Source organism: Columba livia, chromosome 7 (assembly GCF_036013475.1).
Source record: "Columba livia isolate bColLiv1 breed racing homer chromosome 7, bColLiv1.pat.W.v2, whole genome shotgun sequence".
Classification (NCBI taxonomy): domain Eukaryota; kingdom Metazoa; phylum Chordata; class Aves; order Columbiformes; family Columbidae; genus Columba; species Columba livia.
The window spans coordinates 16,583,496-16,599,921 of record NC_088608.1 but is presented as its reverse complement, the minus strand read 5'-3'; the positions used below and the strand labels follow the sequence as shown (position 1 = coordinate 16,599,921).

General features: G+C 63.7%; 3 protein-coding genes across 7 annotated transcripts; 2 read left to right on the top strand and 1 right to left on the bottom strand.

The window, feature by feature from the left end:
- Positions 1 to 4: 4 nt before the first annotated feature.
- PNKD (PNKD metallo-beta-lactamase domain containing) lies at positions 5 to 12,117 on the bottom strand. Of its 2 annotated transcripts, XM_065070727.1 has the most exons (10): positions 11,966 to 12,117; positions 11,375 to 11,570; positions 2,667 to 2,782; positions 2,352 to 2,464; positions 2,029 to 2,087; positions 1,805 to 1,897; positions 1,403 to 1,566; positions 1,195 to 1,281; positions 972 to 1,087; positions 5 to 792 (listed from the first exon to the last, which is right to left on the bottom strand). In XM_065070727.1, exons 1-10 carry the CDS (start codon positions 12,027 to 12,029, stop codon positions 619 to 621), a joined length of 1,182 nt encoding a protein of 393 aa, XP_064926799.1. In that variant the 5' UTR covers positions 12,030 to 12,117; the 3' UTR covers positions 5 to 618. The 2 variants fall into 2 exon arrangements, with proteins under 2 accessions (XP_064926799.1, XP_064926798.1); XM_065070726.1 differs by lacking the exons at positions 11,375 to 11,570; positions 11,966 to 12,117 and adding an exon at positions 3,976 to 4,195.
- On the top strand, positions 4,469 to 10,639 carry TMBIM1 (transmembrane BAX inhibitor motif containing 1). The gene is made up of 12 exons (XM_065070728.1): positions 4,469 to 4,718; positions 7,686 to 7,948; positions 8,054 to 8,136; positions 8,227 to 8,291; positions 8,427 to 8,480; positions 8,602 to 8,652; positions 8,822 to 8,861; positions 9,038 to 9,075; positions 9,296 to 9,383; positions 9,490 to 9,585; positions 9,861 to 9,914; positions 9,995 to 10,639. Exons 2-12 carry the CDS (start codon positions 7,714 to 7,716, stop codon positions 10,136 to 10,138), a joined length of 948 nt encoding a protein of 315 aa, XP_064926800.1. The 5' UTR covers positions 4,469 to 4,718; positions 7,686 to 7,713; the 3' UTR covers positions 10,139 to 10,639.
- On the top strand, positions 10,769 to 16,424 carry AAMP (angio associated migratory cell protein). Of its 4 annotated transcripts, none has more exons than XM_005498670.3 (11): positions 10,769 to 10,897; positions 12,687 to 12,839; positions 13,236 to 13,355; positions 13,508 to 13,647; positions 13,761 to 13,905; positions 14,062 to 14,145; positions 14,419 to 14,534; positions 14,911 to 15,014; positions 15,406 to 15,496; positions 15,795 to 15,949; positions 16,151 to 16,424. In XM_005498670.3, the coding sequence occupies exons 2-11, from the start codon at positions 12,704 to 12,706 to the stop codon at positions 16,224 to 16,226; spliced, it is 1,167 nt and encodes a 388-aa protein (XP_005498727.3). In that variant the 5' UTR covers positions 10,769 to 10,897; positions 12,687 to 12,703; the 3' UTR covers positions 16,227 to 16,424. The 4 variants fall into 4 exon arrangements, with proteins under 4 accessions (XP_005498727.3, XP_064926780.1, XP_064926782.1 ...); XM_065070708.1 differs by lacking the exon at positions 10,769 to 10,897 and adding an exon at positions 12,144 to 12,167; XM_065070710.1 differs by lacking the exon at positions 10,769 to 10,897 and adding an exon at positions 12,207 to 12,371.
- Positions 16,425 to 16,426: the final 2 nt, after the last annotated feature.

Below are 16,426 nucleotides of genomic sequence, written 5' to 3'. Positions count from 1 at the left end.
GAAGTAAACCCGACCCAGTCTTTTATTTTGGGGGGTTGGTGAGGGGACTTCAGTCCCCAGTACAGCAGCATGCTCCCACACCCCACCAGTGTGCTCTCATGGCCCCATCCCAATGTGTGTATGGGGAGCAGGGGGGTCTGGCACCAAGCATGGGGTGCCGGAGAAGAACCACTTGCCTAGAGGTAGCACTGCGCTCCCACCCCTTGCTGGCTCCATCCCAGCCCCACCCCAAAGGAAATGCACAGCACTGGGGGCTGCCAGGGAAAGGGGGGACTCCCTGAGTGCTGAGGGTGAAATTGAGGGCTCCCAGAAAAACAGGGGGGTGATAGGAAAAGCCCTTGGAGCTGTCTTTACAGCCTTGGCAGTGGAGTTGAGGGTTATGGACCCCCAGAAAGGGGATCGAGGTGCTTCTACATGACAGCTGGTGACCCCCAAGTCTGGGGGAGCAAAGGCAGGGATCACTTACAGGGTGCCCACATGGAGGAGAGTCCACTCTTCCTACCCTCCAGCCCTGCACCCCAGGAGGGAGATTCACAGCAAAACAAACCACAGTCCCTGGTCCCTCTGTGCCCGAGCAGCACCTGGCTCCATGGAAAGTGGGTGTCCAGGCAGAGGAGTCTAGGTGGCTTTGTAGAGGTCCTTGCGCCTCCGCACCTCCTTGAGGACACGGGCGCGGAAGGCATCAGGGTGTTCTCCGCCACCCTGCTGCAGCCCCAGCGCTGCCTGCAGCTCGGGCCGGTGGGTCCGCAGGAAGGGGTTGTAGGTCTGCTCCTCCCCCAGCGTAGAGGGGCACTGCGGGGACAGCCACTCAGCCCCCCCGCCGGAGGCAGCACCCCCGGGCAGGGAGCTGGGAGCCCCCCGCAGCACTCACGCAAGAGGGTGCTGGGGTGCAGCATCCCCACTGAGGGAGGGGGAACCCTGCAAGGGGCTGGAGTGGGGGGACTGCAGCCAAGGACATCCCCCAGCCTCACCGTGCTCCTCTTCTCCTGCCGCTGCTGTGCCGCCCACTGCAGCTTCTGCTCCAGCGCGGGGTTGTCAAGCTCTAGGAGGCTGGCGAAGGTCAGGCACTCCAGTGCGTACTCATGCCCTGGGGACCCCATATGCCTTAGTATTGCCCCCGCCTGGCTCCCCAGCTTGGTGGTGTGGGCTAGAGGGGGACACCAGCAACTCTGCCCCGCGGTTGGAGACACTCACCTGGCCATAGCAGTGTGTCCTCACCCAAGCCCATGGCTACATCCAAGGAGGCGAGCATGGTCTCAGGGGAGCCCTCAAACAGCCTGCCTGGACCCCCACACAACCACCCATCAAAAGGGGTGGATTGTGGGGTCCCCCCAAGCCCTTTTCAGGATGGGCATCCCCCTTCCCCCCCTAGCCACCCAAGTCTGGGGTTGGCCACACTCACCACAGCCGGCAAGGAAGAGGAGGTCCCCGGAGAAGAGGCAGGGGGGGCCACCAAAGGGCCCCCCATCCAGCACATATGCCGTGTGGCCAACAGTGTGGCCAGGTGTGGTGAGCGCCTCGAAGGTCAGGCGGCCCACGCTCACCTTCTCCCTGTCTGCAAGTGGGCTATGCCGGGCAGAGAGGTGCATCATCAGGGTGACCCCCACCCCACCCAGCACCCCAAAATCCCCACCTCCCCATGCAACACCTCCCCAGTGCACTAGTGTCACGAGCCTCCAAGACATCTGCCCATCGGGGGGAAGGACCGGTGGGTGGGTCGAGCAGAGAGTGATGGTTGAGGGTAAAGCCTCCACCCCTCAAATTTGCAGGGGTGCTGGGAGAGCCATAGGGGTGCAGGACTTACTTGGTGAGCTCCGGGATGGCATCGAGGGAGCTGCCGTACACCTTGCAGGAGCCGTGCCGCTGGCGGAGTGATGCGTTCCCCCCGCTGTGGTCCCTGGGGACAGGGAGGTCAGTGTCCCCATATGTGTCCCCTCATCCCACACAGGGTAGGGATGGGGGTCACCTCAGCTGGGGCACCCTCCAGAGCAGTCACCAACCCTCCCAGGGCCCCCACTTGCCCCTTACCAGTGTTTGTGGGTGCAGAATATGGCCTCCAGCATCACACCCTCTTCTTCAATAGCAGCCTGGGAATTGGGGGGGGGACACACAGAGAGATTTGTGGGGACGGGGACAAAGCCCCAATACTGGTCTCCCCCTAAATCCCCATCTCATCCTTGCCCAGCTCTCCAGGTGCTAGATGAGCCCCATCACTCCTCCAACCTTGCCCCAGGCACTAGGGCTGCAGATTAGCAGCAGATTTGCCCCCTCTGCTCCTCAAAAAAGCCAGAGAACCCCCCTCTCCTGGAGACACCCAAACACCTTGTCAGGGAGGGCCAAGGTGTTCTCACCTGCACAGCCAGAGGGTCAGAGGGGTCGACGACAGCTGCTCGGCTGGAGCCAGTGTCGATGACCAGGTAGCTGTAGTTGTTGGAGAGCACAGGAATGGGCAGGATTTTCACCCCTGGAGGGGGATGGACAGACAGATATCAGGGCATGACACTCTGGCTTGGGAAAGGTGTGGGGGGACAGGCCAAACTACCCACATGTTAAATTAAATTCTCAGTGAAACACACTTTGAGCAATATGGTGATGGCAAACCCTCCCCACCCCAAAGTGTGGGGGACATGACGGGGTCATGGTGGGGGTGGCTCACCAAGACTCACCAGGGAAGTGGCAGGGCTGGGGTACGGAGTGACCGTGTGGGTACCGCTCCCGGGCCTTCTTCACCTGCCACTGGTAGAAGAAGTAGCCGAGCCGTGTGCGGGAGTACAGACTGTACCTGGGGAGGGTAGATACCCCCGGCATTAACAACAGCCCCCCAAGGAGCCCACCTGGGGAGAGCACTGCTGTGAGGGCCAAGGCAGTGCCCAGGTCCCTGCCGGGGGACACACACGGGGTCACTTTCCCACACGAGGGGGCCAGAGGTGGAGTGTCCTCCCCCTGCCCCAGATCTGCAGCAAGGGCAGAATTGGTTCCCCAGGCAGATCCCACCCCAGCTGCTCTGGGCAGCAAGGACCAGTGGGGTGGGCATCGCTGTGGTGGCATCCATCTGTCCATCTGTCCAGGAGGGCTCTGCTCACTTGAAAGAGCTGGAGCCTGAGAGCTTTGCCAGCATCAGCACTTTGGCTGCTGGGCATCATTGGCTGTAACCCCCCACCCTGGGGGGTGGCCATGCCCAGGGCTGACCCTGCTGCAAGGGCCTGCCCTGGGTGCCATGGCTGCCGGGAAAAGGGAAGCGGCCAGCAGAACTGGACGAGGAAAGGGGAAGCAAGAAATGCCCCCACAGCATGTGCTCCACGGGAGTGCAACAGACGAGGGCTGTGGGGCTCAGGAGTAGCACCCTATTTATATGGCAGTGTTTCAGGTCTGGGGAGGGGGACTGATGCTCTGAAGGACACGCAAAGTCAGAGGTTGCAAAGCCCAACTCCTGGCCAAGAGCATCCTCCTGAATGGTTACATCCTCCTGAATGGTTACATGCTCCGCGCTGATCCCGGCAGGTACACCAGAGAGGGATCCCGGCAGGAGCCAGGGCTTCTCTGCCATCTGTGGGGAGTGGAAGTCCAAAGCCGGGAGTCGGGGGCTCCTGCCAGCACTGGGCACCAGGGTCACGGCCAGTGCGGGTTAATGATTAGACCCAAGAGAACGAACCCCATGGGAAGGATGCCAGATACGAGGATGACCGTTACCGTGTTGGGGGAGCCGATGGCTAATTCCCCGGCTCTGAGAAGCACCCCCCAGTAGCCGGGCTGACAGCGCCTGCCCTCGCCCCTCCGGCCCGGGAGGGCTGAGTACCCGCTGGGGGCTGACCCCAAAAGCTGCAGCCCGGCCCCCCCGTGCCAGCAGGACCGAAGCACACCACGCTGCCCTTCCCGAGAAGCTCCGCACAAGCGGGAAAGGACGGGCCCTTCCTCACGGAGGCAGAACAAAGGCGGGCGGACCCGGCGTCCGTTACCGGAGCGGCGGACACTCACCCCACGCGGAACAGCAGCGGGCCGGCGAGGGCCATGAGGGCGGCGGCGGCGCGGCGGGCGAGGCGGCGGAGGGGCAGGCAGCGGCGTAGGCAAGCGGCCGCCAGCCCGCGGACAACAGCCACCACCGCCCGCCGCGCAGCCCCGCCATGCCCCGGGAGCCGCCCCCCGCGCCCCGCGGCCATGCCGCGCGGACACGCCCCCTCCCACCCGCGTCACGCTGGCGCCCCGGACACGCCCCCGCCGCCGCGCTCGGCGCGGCCCCTGCTGGTCAAGCCGCGTCACTGCCGCGGGAACCGGAGACGGGGAGGGGGACACCGAGTGCGTCACCGGCAGAGAGAAGGGGATTCCCTCCACCCTGTTGCCGTAAAGGGTGTTCCCCCCGGTTGACGTCACTGCGTGAATAAGTGACGTCAGAGACGTCAAGAAGGTGGTCCCGTGTGAGCGGCTGGGGTTCCCTTCGGCGGGCGGGGGTCAGGGGGTCTGTGCCGGAGGGCAACAGGACGAGGGGCGCATCCCGCCCCGGCTCACCCGGTTCCTCCGGGGAGCAGCAGCGCGGAGCTGCCGCGGGGGGGCGCGGCGCGGGGGGGATCGAGGGGGCGGGCGGTGCCTTCCCCCGCCCCGTCCGCCCCGTCCCAGCTCGTCTCGGCCGCAGCCCGGCGGAACAGCGCGCAGCAGGTAGGGCGGCCCGGATCCGCTCCGCACCCCACGCCGCTTCCAGTTCTCGTGTGGGGCCGCTGACGAGGGTGAGTTATGGGGACCCTCCCGGCCGGCTGTCCTTCCCGTTCCCCCGTCTTCCCCTTCGCCCCGTTCACTGCGCCCTCACCCCTCCTTACCCGCCCTGTACCGGCCACCTCCGGTGGCACAGCTGGTGGAGGAGTGTCCCAGTAGCGGACCGAGCGTCCCGGAGGGCGGCGGGAACCGGGCGAGGGTGGGAGGCCGGTCCCTGAACAGCGGGGACGCGGGTGGGGGCACTTCGGGGAGAGGTTCTGCACGGCGGACGGAGCGGGTCGGAGCGGAGTCCCGCGGTCAGGGACGCGGGGTGACAGAAGCCCCACGGACGGGACACTGCTGTAGGGCTGGGGCCAGTTTTCCAGACCCCACGGGATCGCGTGGGGGGTTATCGGGCCAAAGAGTGGGGCGGTCCGGCGGCGGCACCGTCCTTTGTGCTGTGGGGGGTGTCCCAACGGACCTCCCGGAGTGTCTCAGCAGGCGAGGGCACGGGCCTGTGCCCGGCAGGGTGTGGGGTGCGTGGGGACTGGCTCTGAGTGATGGGGGGGCGCCTCGGCTTGGACACAGGAGGACAACCCTGTCACACACCCCTGTGTCCCGGGAGGGGGCTCGGAAGGGGGAGGCAGAGAGGCAGGGGCGATGCTGAAGTCTTGCAAATTCGTGTCCTGTGTGAGCGGCATGGGGGCGGGCAGTGGGGAAACCCGGCTTGGGTGGGCGGTGCTGACCCCCCCCTCCTGGCCTGAGCCCTGCCGAGCTGGGCTGGGCTGAGCCAGGCCAAGCTGTGTTGTCTTGAGTTTTGCCCTACCGAGCCGTGCCATGCTGTGTGGAGGAGCTGTGCCGTACCAGGCTGTGCCGTACCAGGCTGTGCCGTACTGAACTGTGCCCTACCAAACCGTGCTGTGCTGTACCAGCTCATGTTGTCCTGACGGGACCTTCCAGGCTATTCTGGGAAGTCAGATGCTTTCCCAGGCAGCCTCACTGTAGGGAGCCACAGGGAAAGTGGGGAGCCCTGACCCCCACCCCAAACCCTGTTCCCCCACCAACGTGGCCCTTGGCACCCCAGGGTCTCCTTGGAGCTGGTGGCAGGGTCCTGAGCCTGGCAGGAGTGCTGGGGTGGCCAGTGGGGACATTGCCTGGTGCCACCTATGGGGCCATGCCGGGGGTGACAGCCGCCTGCACCCCAAGTCCCTGCCATGTGCACTTTATCTGTGCTGAGTCATGGTGCCAGCGCAGAGCAGCACCTTGTTCCCGGGGACGGCATGTCACACCAGGGCCACCGAGTCAATCTGGGTGTCCTCATGGCTGGTCATCTCTGCTTTTGGGGCATCACTGTACCCCGGCTTGGGGTGTCAGGGAGGGTGTGGGGTGCTGCCTGCCTCCCTGGGTGCGGCAGCCGCAGGGACCCGTTGGGCTAGTTCCTTCCCAGGCCCTGAGGCCACCCTGCTGCGATGGGGACAGGAGAGGCTGGGGCAGGCAGTGGACCCCTGCCACAGTGTGCTGGCCATGGGCACAGGGTGGGACTCCTCAGAATCCATGTGCTGCTCAGAGCCATCCCGCTTTCCCGAAATGCTTAGATCCCCTCCCATGGATTCCAGTCCCCCCCTAACTGGTGCCGGTCACAGGGGTGTTCTTGGGGTCAGGGTCCTATTTTGGGCCCTTCCCTCCCTGGCCCTACAGACAAGGCAGTTCCAGGGGGCATGAGGTGCTTTTTGGAAAACTGTGGAGCAGCAAAAGCAAAACTTCCTGGCTGGGGTGGTGACTGCCATGCAGGTTGTTTACAGCACCGTCGTCATTGCCATGGCGAAGGGTGGTGGGGCTATGGGAGCTCTTCCGTGTCTGGGATGGACGTATGGTGGGAGGGATGGACCCTGAGCTGCTCCCTGGCATAGCTGGCCCGGGTGTGCCCTCCCCAGCACAGCTGCTGCCCAGTCTGGCTGCGGGAAGTGCTGACATCATGCTGGAGGAAGTGCCTGGTCCCCTCCCAGCCCATTCCTGGTTGGGGCAGATTCTGGTCCCTTCCCAGGGACGGTCCCTGGGTCACGTCACAGCTGCGGGCAGGGGTAACACACCTGCCTGAGGCTTGGAGTGGCTGTCCCTGGTGCCAGTGCCGGGGGGTAGCAGGCGGGTGAAGGTCTGGCACCGGCTCCTGGCAGCGCTGTTGTTTTCCTGGCCTTGGAGATCCTGCTTTCCTCCTCCTCCGTCTCCTCCTGGAACCAAGCCCAGCGGCTGGCCCTGCGCCTGGGCTGGCTGCTCGTGGCTGCTGGGGGCTCTGCGAGGGGGCTCGACGTGGTCAGGGGGTTGAGCTCAGCCCTGGGGGGGTCCTGGTTCCCCTCCCCACCAATGTGTCTGCCTCCCTCCCAAGTGATGTGGGTGGCACTTTCGTCCTATAACTCTCTGGGGGAACGCAGGAGGTCTGTGTCCTATAACTCTAAGGGGAGATGCTGGAGCCCCCAAATAGCCTGCCAGGCTGCTGGATGGGGGGCACCTCCAAAGCAGGGGGTGGAGCAGTGGGGTCTGTATGGATGGGATCAGGGTCAGGCCCTGGGTTTCTATCCCAGGCAGCAGGCACGGTGGTGCTGCTTCCAGGGCAGCGAGACCAGCCAGGGTGCAGTGGTGTGCTCCCTGTCCTCCAGCCGTGACAGAGTGAGCGCCAGAGGCTGGAGAGGTCACGTCCCTGTCGCTGCTTGAGCGCGTGGCCGTGCCCTGCCCGTGGCTGGCCACTGACGCGGGGACTCAGGGCACAGGAATGTGGGTGGCCCTTGCCAAAGGACAGTGGGAGCGTCCCTCACCTCTCATTGACCCTCTGGCACTGAGGCCAGCTCGTCCTTCCTAATTAAAAGCCACTCTTAAAGTGGGAGGGGGAGGTTTTGTGGCTCCACTGTCCCCTGTGTCCTTGTACCTGTGGCTCTGCTTGCTGGGGACACGACCTGCCCAGGGAGAGGGACCTTTGCTGACGACCTCCCATCTTTTCTCCCCTTCAGGTGCCCGTGAGAGACGCAGGGAGCCGCCATGGCGCAGCCCAATGCGCCCCCCACGTACGATGACAAGAACCCCCTGTATCCCCCGCCTCCGGGGGGCTACCCCCAGCCCCCCCACTATGCTGGGGGGTATTCACAGCCAGGGGGGTACCCTGCAGCAGCAGGGTACCCTGCAGCAGGGGGGTATTCTCAGCCGGGGGGGTACCCTGTGGCAGGGGGGTACGCCCAGCCAGGGATGGCCATGCCCACCATGCCTATTCGGTTCGGTAAGTGCAGGCAGCTTGGAGTATTTTTTGGGGGACACTAGAAACAGGAGTGCTGCAGGGGGTTGCGCAGCGCACCCTGGTGCTGAGGGGTGTCCCCCCCTGCAGGTGACGATGTCATTGGAGACAGTTCCCGCTTCCCATCGACCGACTGGGATGACAAGAAGGTCCGGCACACTTTCATCCGCAAGGCAAGTCCTGGGGGTCGGGGGCACCCATCAGGGTGGGGGGACACCTGTCAGGTGGGAGGCCAGGTGCTGACTGCCCCTTGTCTCTCGCAGGTCTACTCCATCATCTCCCTGCAGCTGCTGGTGACAGTGGGAATCATTGCTGTGTTCACCTTCGTGTGAGTTGGGGTGTCCCTCCTTATCTTTGCTCCAAAAAAGGGGGAAGCCTGGCCCTATGTCCCCCATGGGGGGCTCCCGAGGGGACAGTAGTTGCTGTCCCCCCCTCCCTTACACTCATCCCTCCCATCCTGCAGCTCCCCCGTCCGCTCTTTTGTCCAGAGGAACGCTGCCATCTACTATGCCTCATAGTGAGTAGGGGGTCCCCAGCTTGTGCCCCCCTGGGGTGCCCTCCAACAGCTGGCACCCCACAATTGCTGCCTTCTAGCCCAAAGGGATCCCAGGGCTGACACCCACTGTCTCTCTCTGCAGCGCTGTGTTCCTGGTGACCTACGTGGTGCTGGCCTGCTGCCAGGGTCCCCGGTGAGTCACTGGTGGCTGGGACGCATGGGGTGGGGGACTGTGGGTATGGGGGGTCTTTGGGGCATCGGGACGGGTCCTTGCCTGGGGCTGTCCCTGGGGGTTGGGAACCAGGGGGACATGACATGGCCACTGTCACCAACTCACCTCTCTTCTCTGTTTTTGTCCCCAGGAGACGCTTCCCCTGGAACATCATCCTGCTGAGCATCTTTGTGAGTGGGCTGGGGCTGGTGGCGGGGCCAGGGGTGCCCCCATGGCACCCCAGCTCCCCAGGTGGTCTGGATGGGGGGACGTGTGGGCAGGCTGGGGGCAGCCAGGAACTGCCCCCAGCAGTAAACCTGCCCCCCTGGTGCCGCTGCCCTGCTGAGTCTGCCCTTCTCTCCTGCAGACGTTGGCCATGGGTTTGATGACAGGTACAATCGCCAGGTATGTTCTGAGGACCCTGTGGTGACAGGAGCTGGGGTTCCTCCTGTTGCCCCCTGCATGGCTGGCTCAAATGAGAGTTTGCCAGGGGACACCCCTGTTCTCTGAGCTCGGAGACAGCAGGTTCCCTGCCCGGGACTGGGGCCATGGGAGGTCACCAACACCTCCCATGGCAGGGAGCTCCCAAAGCATGGGGTGAGTCTGGTGTCCCCTCCATCCACAGCATGTACCAGACCAAAGCTGTCCTGATCGCCATGCTCATCACTGCCATTGTGGCCATCATTGTCACTGTCTTCTGCTTCCAGACCAAGGTGAGGAGGGGACGTGCCCTGTCCTGCCCTGGGGTCAGGTTGGGGAGCTGGGTGGTGGGGAGACCCCAGGCTTTCACATGATACATGTATGTCCCCCCCGCTGCAGGTTGATTTTACATCATGTACGGGGCTCTTCTGCGTGCTGGGCATCGTGGTCATGGTGACTGGGATCATCACTGCCATCGTCCTCTCCTTCAAATATGTGAGTGGGGGGGTCAGAGGGGCTGCAGGATGCCATGGGTCTACTCAGCTGGGTTTCCCCGGGGCTGTTACAGGCAGGGGGGATTTGGGTTGTTCCCCTTTGCTGGTATGTAGGGTGTGGTGCTGGCCACGGCAGAGGCAGCTTGCCTGCAGGGAGAGGGTGTGTTGGCGTCAGCATCACCGGCATTTTGTTGGGATCCAGGCAGAACCTGCCCTGCCTTGCCTGCTGCCTGCCAGCACCCAGCTCACCCTGCCTGTGTCCCCTTCCCCGCGCAGGTCCCCTGGCTCCACATGCTGTATGCTGCCATTGGCGCCATCGCCTTCACCCTGGTGAGTTGATGGGGTGGGCAGCGGGTGTCAGGCAGGCTCCCCCCGCCCAGTCCCTGCTTGACACACTCTCTGTACCCCAGTTCCTTGCCTATGACACCCAACTTGTGCTGGGGAACAGGAAGAACACAATAAGCCCCGAGGAGTACATCTACGGTGCTCTCACTATCTACACCGACATCGTCTACATCTTCACCTTCCTGCTGCAGATTGTGGGCCGGGATTAGCCTTGGGACCACTTCTGCCCCCCCCCCACTGCCCCTCACCCCCTTCTCTGGCCTCTGTACAGAATGGCTGCTTACAGTGACTCCTAATGCTTCAGCATCCCTACCTGTAGGCTGCTAAGAAAAGGGCTTCCCTTGATCACCCCCCCGTAAGCCTCCAGGGGCAGCTGGGGGGGACCAGCTGCTGGTTTAGGCAGTGCCCAGCCTTGGCACAGCTCACTGAGGTCTGTGTTGGTCTGGCAGCGGAGCACTGCGGTCCTGCCTGGGCACAGGGAGCTGGCAGCAGCTGCTGGGATTGTGTTGGCATTTTTTTTGGCAGAGCCCAGTCCATGTTATTCACTTGGTGCCTTAAATGTGGCTCCAGCCATGCCCCCGCCCTGAGCTGCAGCAGTGCCGGGTGTGGGCAGAGGGGCAGCTGGGACCCCTGTGGCAGAGCTCATGTGGCAGAGACCCTGCAGCCACAGAGGTGGGCAAAGTTGCTAAATAAAACACTTTAATTTTCCAGATGGTCCCCGTCTTACTGTTGTGGCAACTCCCCCGACAACCTGTGGGCAGCCTCAGTGGGGGCTGCGGCCTGGGGCAGCGCAAACCCCACTTTAGGGTGGAAAACACAAGGTTGAGCTGATCCAGGCCTGGCCTCCCCTCTGGCCCATACTCCCCTGCCCCTGGAGGCAGAACCCCAGCTGCAGGGCAGTTGCCCCCCCTGCTCTGGGGGCAGGCAGAGCCCGGGTCTGAGGGCTGAGAGACTGCAGCTGCACCAAGGTATTGCACTCACCAGGACCTGTTTTATTTGTCCCTGTCCAGCCCCACAACCACCCCACTGGCTGGACAAGGAGGGCAGGTGCCAGCACCACATGGCCCATGGGGCTGGCATCCGTATGGTGCCAGGCTGAGGCAGCCTGGCTATGCCCCCCTGACCACCCTCTGGTATCGCTCTGTCTTGTACTCGCCCTGGTTGGCTTCCATCATCGTACGGCGGATTTTGAGCTGCTCCATCCGGTTTTTGTCCACTTCCCGCTTGGCCAGGAGGAAGAGGATGATGCCAGAGGGCAAGCCGATGGCCCTGCAGGACAGCCAGGCAGGAGATGAAGAGAGCCAACGGGGACACAAGGGCCCTGGGGTGGCACAGACACCCCACTGCTCAGCACTGCAGGCCCCTGAGACGCCCCATCCCACCCCAGAGGAGGCCCCTGGTGCCTCTCCTGCCCCTCCGAGCCAGTACGTCCCCCCAGCACTCACCAGGCCACCCCCACCGGCTTCATCGGGTTCTTGGCTTTGCGCGTGGGGATGTACTCCACCCCTTCGGGGAGCCCCCCACTTCTGGGCTCCGGGCTGGCCCGTGGCCCCGCTGGCTGGTGGCAGTTCCGCCCCAGGAGCCGTGTGCCCAGGGGGGCTGGCTGCCCCCAGGGCCTGGTGGGGCCCGCTGCCAGCAGCCCTGTGGGAGAGAGGCGTTAGAGAAGGGTGGCCATGGGGCAGCGTGTGGGGGCCCAGCCTGAGGCTCCGGCCCTGCCCTTGGCCTTGACTCTGGGCTCAACCTCTGCCCCGGCGGCAGGGGGCGCTCGGGGGCGGGGGATGGAGCCGTGCGTGGCGTGGCCAATGCAGAGGAGGCGTGGCCAAGCGCGCCAGGGGCGTGGCTCTAAGACCTCTCTTCTGAGGGGCAGGGCCAAGGGCGCTAGGGGCGTGGCTCTGAGGCCTCTCCTCACCCGGCCGGGCCGAGGAGCGCCCCGGGGCTGCGTGTCGGAGGCCGCGGGGCCGCACTGTGAGGGTGACGGCGGGACGCTCCCGATCCCCCCCGCCCCGGGGCCGCTCCCTTCGCCCGCCCGCTGTTACCACGCAGTCTGCCGAGCGCCGCCGCCATGGTGGGCCGTGCGGGTGTGCGGCAGCCCCGCTGCATGCCGGGAGCTGCAGTCCGCCGCGCGGGGGCCGCCGGGCGGCCGCCCTGCCCTGGCAGCCTACGCGAAACTACAGCTCCCAGGGAGCACCGTGCGGGGCGGGGCCGACCCACCGTGCTGGAGGAAGAGGAGGGGCCCGGGTGAGGGCGCGGGTCGAGGTTGGCTGAGGCGGGAGGGCGGCGGGCGGGGATTGGTCAGGGCGGAGAGAACGGCGGAAGCGGCGGCGGGGCGGGGCGGGGTGCGCGGGCAGGCCGGCATGGAGCCCGCGGAGGGCCCGGGGGAGCTGGGCTTCCACGGCGACGAGGAGATCATCGAGGTGGTGGAGCTGGGCCCGCCCGGGCCGGGTGAGACAGGGCGCCGCGCACCGGATAGAGCTTGCGGGGGCTCACACGGGGGCACCGGGCCCGCTCCGCCCCGGCGCCGAGCCCGGCCGCGGCTCCTGGCCCGTTCCCTCCCCCCCGGGCCTGCGGCCTCTTCCCGTGTCACTCCCCCTTCTTTGAGGCTTCTCTGCTCCCGGTCTACCGGTCGCGGCGGCATCGGGATTGTGCATGCCCCTCGCTGCGCCGTCCCCCGGGGAGCCCCGGTCCTCCTGTGCCCACAGCCGTCGGCCCTGGCAGGGCCGAGCCGCCTCCTGATGTGTGCTCCGTTGCTTTCTGCAGATGACCTGGCCGACGAGATGGAGGATGTGGACTTCGACGACGAGGGTGCTGAAGAGCCCGATGCTGAGGCTTGGGAGACGGAGGATGACGAGGGAGTGGAGGACGGCATGGAGGCGCAGGATGACAGCGAGGTCACGTTCTCCCTCCACTCAGGTGAGCGGGGGGCACGTGCAGCAGTTGGGATCCCCCTCAGGACCTGCTCCCGCTCTGGCTTTCCCCAAAGCAAGGGCGTGCAGCAGGATTTTGCCAGGCTGCTGTCCCTTGGCTGTTCCTGGGACAGCTGTCACGACTCGGGGCTGTGACGCTTTGGGCTTTGCTCGTTTCCGACTTACACTCCAGTAGAGAAGCGCTTTGAGCCCCGGTCTCGGCAGACAGCCTGTGCTGTTCTTTCCTATGGGAAGAACTGATTCCTGTGATTTGGGCTGGGGGTTCAGCTCTCTGACATCCTGCCCAGACCCAGCGCTGCGTGGGGTTTGGATCCCCTGGGAGCGTTGGATGCGGTGTGAGCGGTGTCCGAGTCATGCCGTCCCTCTTTACTCTTCTGTGAAGCTTCCGTTTTCTGCGTGAGTCTCGACCCCAAGACCAACACACTGGCAGTGACAGGCGGGGAAGATGACAAGGCCTTTGTGTGGCGTGTGAGCGATGGAGAGCTCCTGTTTGAATGCTCAGGTGAGCTGCTTGAGGCTGAGGGAGCGGCTGTGTTCCCTCCTAGCCACACCTCTCCAGACATGCTCTTCGCCAGCTGATGTTCTACTGCACCCAGGCTCTTGATCGTTCTCTGTAGCCTGCCCTGAGCAGTCTCTGTCCCCTCACATCTCTAGGACACAAGGACTCGGTTACCTGTGCCAGCTTCAGTCATGACTCCACATTTGTGGCCACGGGTGACATGTCTGGGCTTATCAAAGTGTGGCGGGTGGACGCCAAGGAAGAAGTGTGGTCCTTCGAGGTGGGGGACTTGGAGGTGAGCAGTGGCACTGCTGGTACTGCGGGGAGCTGGTAGGCTGGCAGCTGGGACTCATCTGGGTGGCATGGGGAACACCACCCCTGTGACGCTGCCTGTCCCTCTCTGCCCAGTGGATGGAGTGGCACCCTCAAGCCCATGTCCTTCTGGCGGGCACGGCTGATGGCAACTCCTGGATGTGGAAGATCCCTAGTGGAGACTGCAAAACCTTCCAGGGCCCTGCGTGCCCGGCCACGTGTGGCAGGATCCTGCCTGATGGTGAGGCAAGGGGGCTGTCCAGGGTGGGAACGTCACCAGCTCTGTGACGGATCCTGCTGCCATCGTCTGCCCTCCTGCTTCTGCCAGTCTGTGCTGAGCGGGAGGCAGAGGGATGGGGGAGCTCTGGCTTCTATCCGCTGGCTCTGTCTTGCCCAGGGAAGCGAGCGGTGGTGGGGTATGAGGATGGGACCATGCGCATCTGGGACCTGAAGCAGGGAACCTCGCTGCATGTCCTGAAAGGTAGGGAAGAGGTTAATCACCTGGGGTCCTCCCTGACTGGAGAACGGCTCCTTCCAGTGGGCTCTGATCTCTGCCTGAGTGGAGAGGTGGCACTTCTGAAGTCAGGAGGGAACCCGGTGCTGAATTTCCCTGTCCCACAGGTGGCTGTCCTCTGCTGCTGGGGTGGTGGCAGAGCTGGGGAAGCTGGAGGCTGCAGGAGGGTGGGTTTCAAGGCCAACTGGGTCTCCTTGGGGAGGACACATGGAGCTCATGCCTCTCCTGCTTGCTCCCCAGGTCAGGATGGCCACCAGGACCCCTTGACATGTGTGGCCAGCAACCAGGATGGCAGTTTGATCATGACGGGCTCTGTGGACTGTCATGCCAAGCTGGTCAACTCCGCCACGGGCAAGGTGGGTCTGTGTGGGTGGGGGCAAGAGCCACGAGTCCTGGGGGACCTGCCTCCCAAGCCCTGTCCTGGGCCAAGCTGGTGTCTCCGGGTGGTTCGGGCTTCTACTGGCCCTGAGCAGCCTGTGCTGGCCACCAACAACCAGCAGGAGGCGCCCTTGGCTAATACAACTGCATCGAGCTGCTGGTGGGACTTGTAACTGGGTGGTCCTTCTGGGTTCGTAGAAGCAAGTTCCTCCTCATTTGCTCCAAAGAGCTTATGCTTTGGGGTTGGGTTTTGGTGTCCAGGGGGTGTAGGCATGATTCTGGGTAAGGGAAGTCGCTGTGACTGGGTGTCCCCTTCCCCTCCCTGCAGGGACTAATCAGCCTACTTCTACCCAGGTGGTGTGTGTGTTCAAGATGGAAAACACGGCTCCAAAGGCCCCCACCGGCGAGGGCGAGGAGGCAGAGTCCAACTCGGTGGAGTCGCTGGGCTTCTGTAATGTGTGAGTGTGGGGACAGCCCCTCTTCAGCGCTGTATCTTACAGGGGTTGTTACAAACAGATCCATTTCTATCCATCCTTGTTCTGCTGCATTTCTGTCACCTCCATCCTCCTCAGCTGGCTGTGGAGATCCCAGGTCACTTGGGTGTGACACAGAGGACAAGGACCCCAGCTGCTTAGTCCTCCCCACAATTTGTTGGGTTTCTGGGCTATAGCATGATGGACCACTGTGCTTCCTGACTGGGGTGTCTTATGGATCCAGCCATCGAGTTGTCCCCCATCTTCTGGATATACTGTAGCCCTCAGCATAGGGTTTGCCTTCAACCTTGATCCTTCATGCACTTCCACCCCTGCTTCCCCCAGGCCCATATAACACCTCTTCTCCTCCCTGCAGGATGCCACTGGCTGCCGTGGGCTACCTGGATGGCACGCTGGCTATCTACGACCTCTCCACACAAAGCTTGAGGCATAAGTGCCAACACGAGGTATTGCCCTGCCTCCTCTCGCTAGGCCTACAGGGGGGGGTGCTGTCTTTTTTTTGGCCCATCCAAGACCTCTCTTGCAGCCCAGGGGCTTTCCTGGGGCCAGTTTCCAATTTGTGCTTCTCCCTCAGCCCCTCCAGCTTCCCCAAAGGCAGCCGCAGACCCTGCACAGTGGACATGCCCTCTAACTGGCTCTCTGACCTGTGGGGATGCAGACAGCACTGGGGGTGGGGGCACATGGAGGGAGCTGAGACTTTCTGGGGGTCCCCAGTGCTCACCCTGTGGCCTCCCCCTGTCCCAGTCAGGAATCGTGCAGCTGCTGTGGGAGGAGAGCTCGGCTGTGGTCTACACCTGCAGCCTGGATGGAGCTGTGCGGCTCTGGGACGCCCGCTCAGGGAAGATGATCAGCGAGTACCGAGGGCACTCAGCTGAAATCCTCGACTTTGCCGTCAACAAGTAAGCAAGTAACCCCCAAATCCCTTCCCTGATGGGTGGAGGGACCAGAGGTGGCAGTGCCTCCAGCCTCAGGAACTCCAGTCATGAGCTGTCTCTCCTTTGGGTGCCCCTCGGGTCTGGTCCCAAGGATGGGGAGTCTTCAGGGTTGGTGAGAGATGCCCAAAGCCCCCAGCCCCATCTCTGAGCCCCGTCTCCCCACAGGGATGCCTCCATTGTGGTGACGACCTCTGGTGACCACCAAGCCAAAGTGTTCTGCGTCCAGCGCCCTGATCGTTAGAAGCTGTGCTGAGCAATGGTGTCCTGGCTCTGCCAGGTGACTTGTGTACAGAGGGAGGAGGGAGATGGGTTTCACCACTCTTCTCCCGTGTGTGCTTTGTAATTTTCCAGCCTGCCCCACTTCGCCCTCCCTGTCTGGGGGCCAGGCCTGAGGTTTTGTATGAAAATGTCTCCTAATTATATAAATTATTTCACTTAACT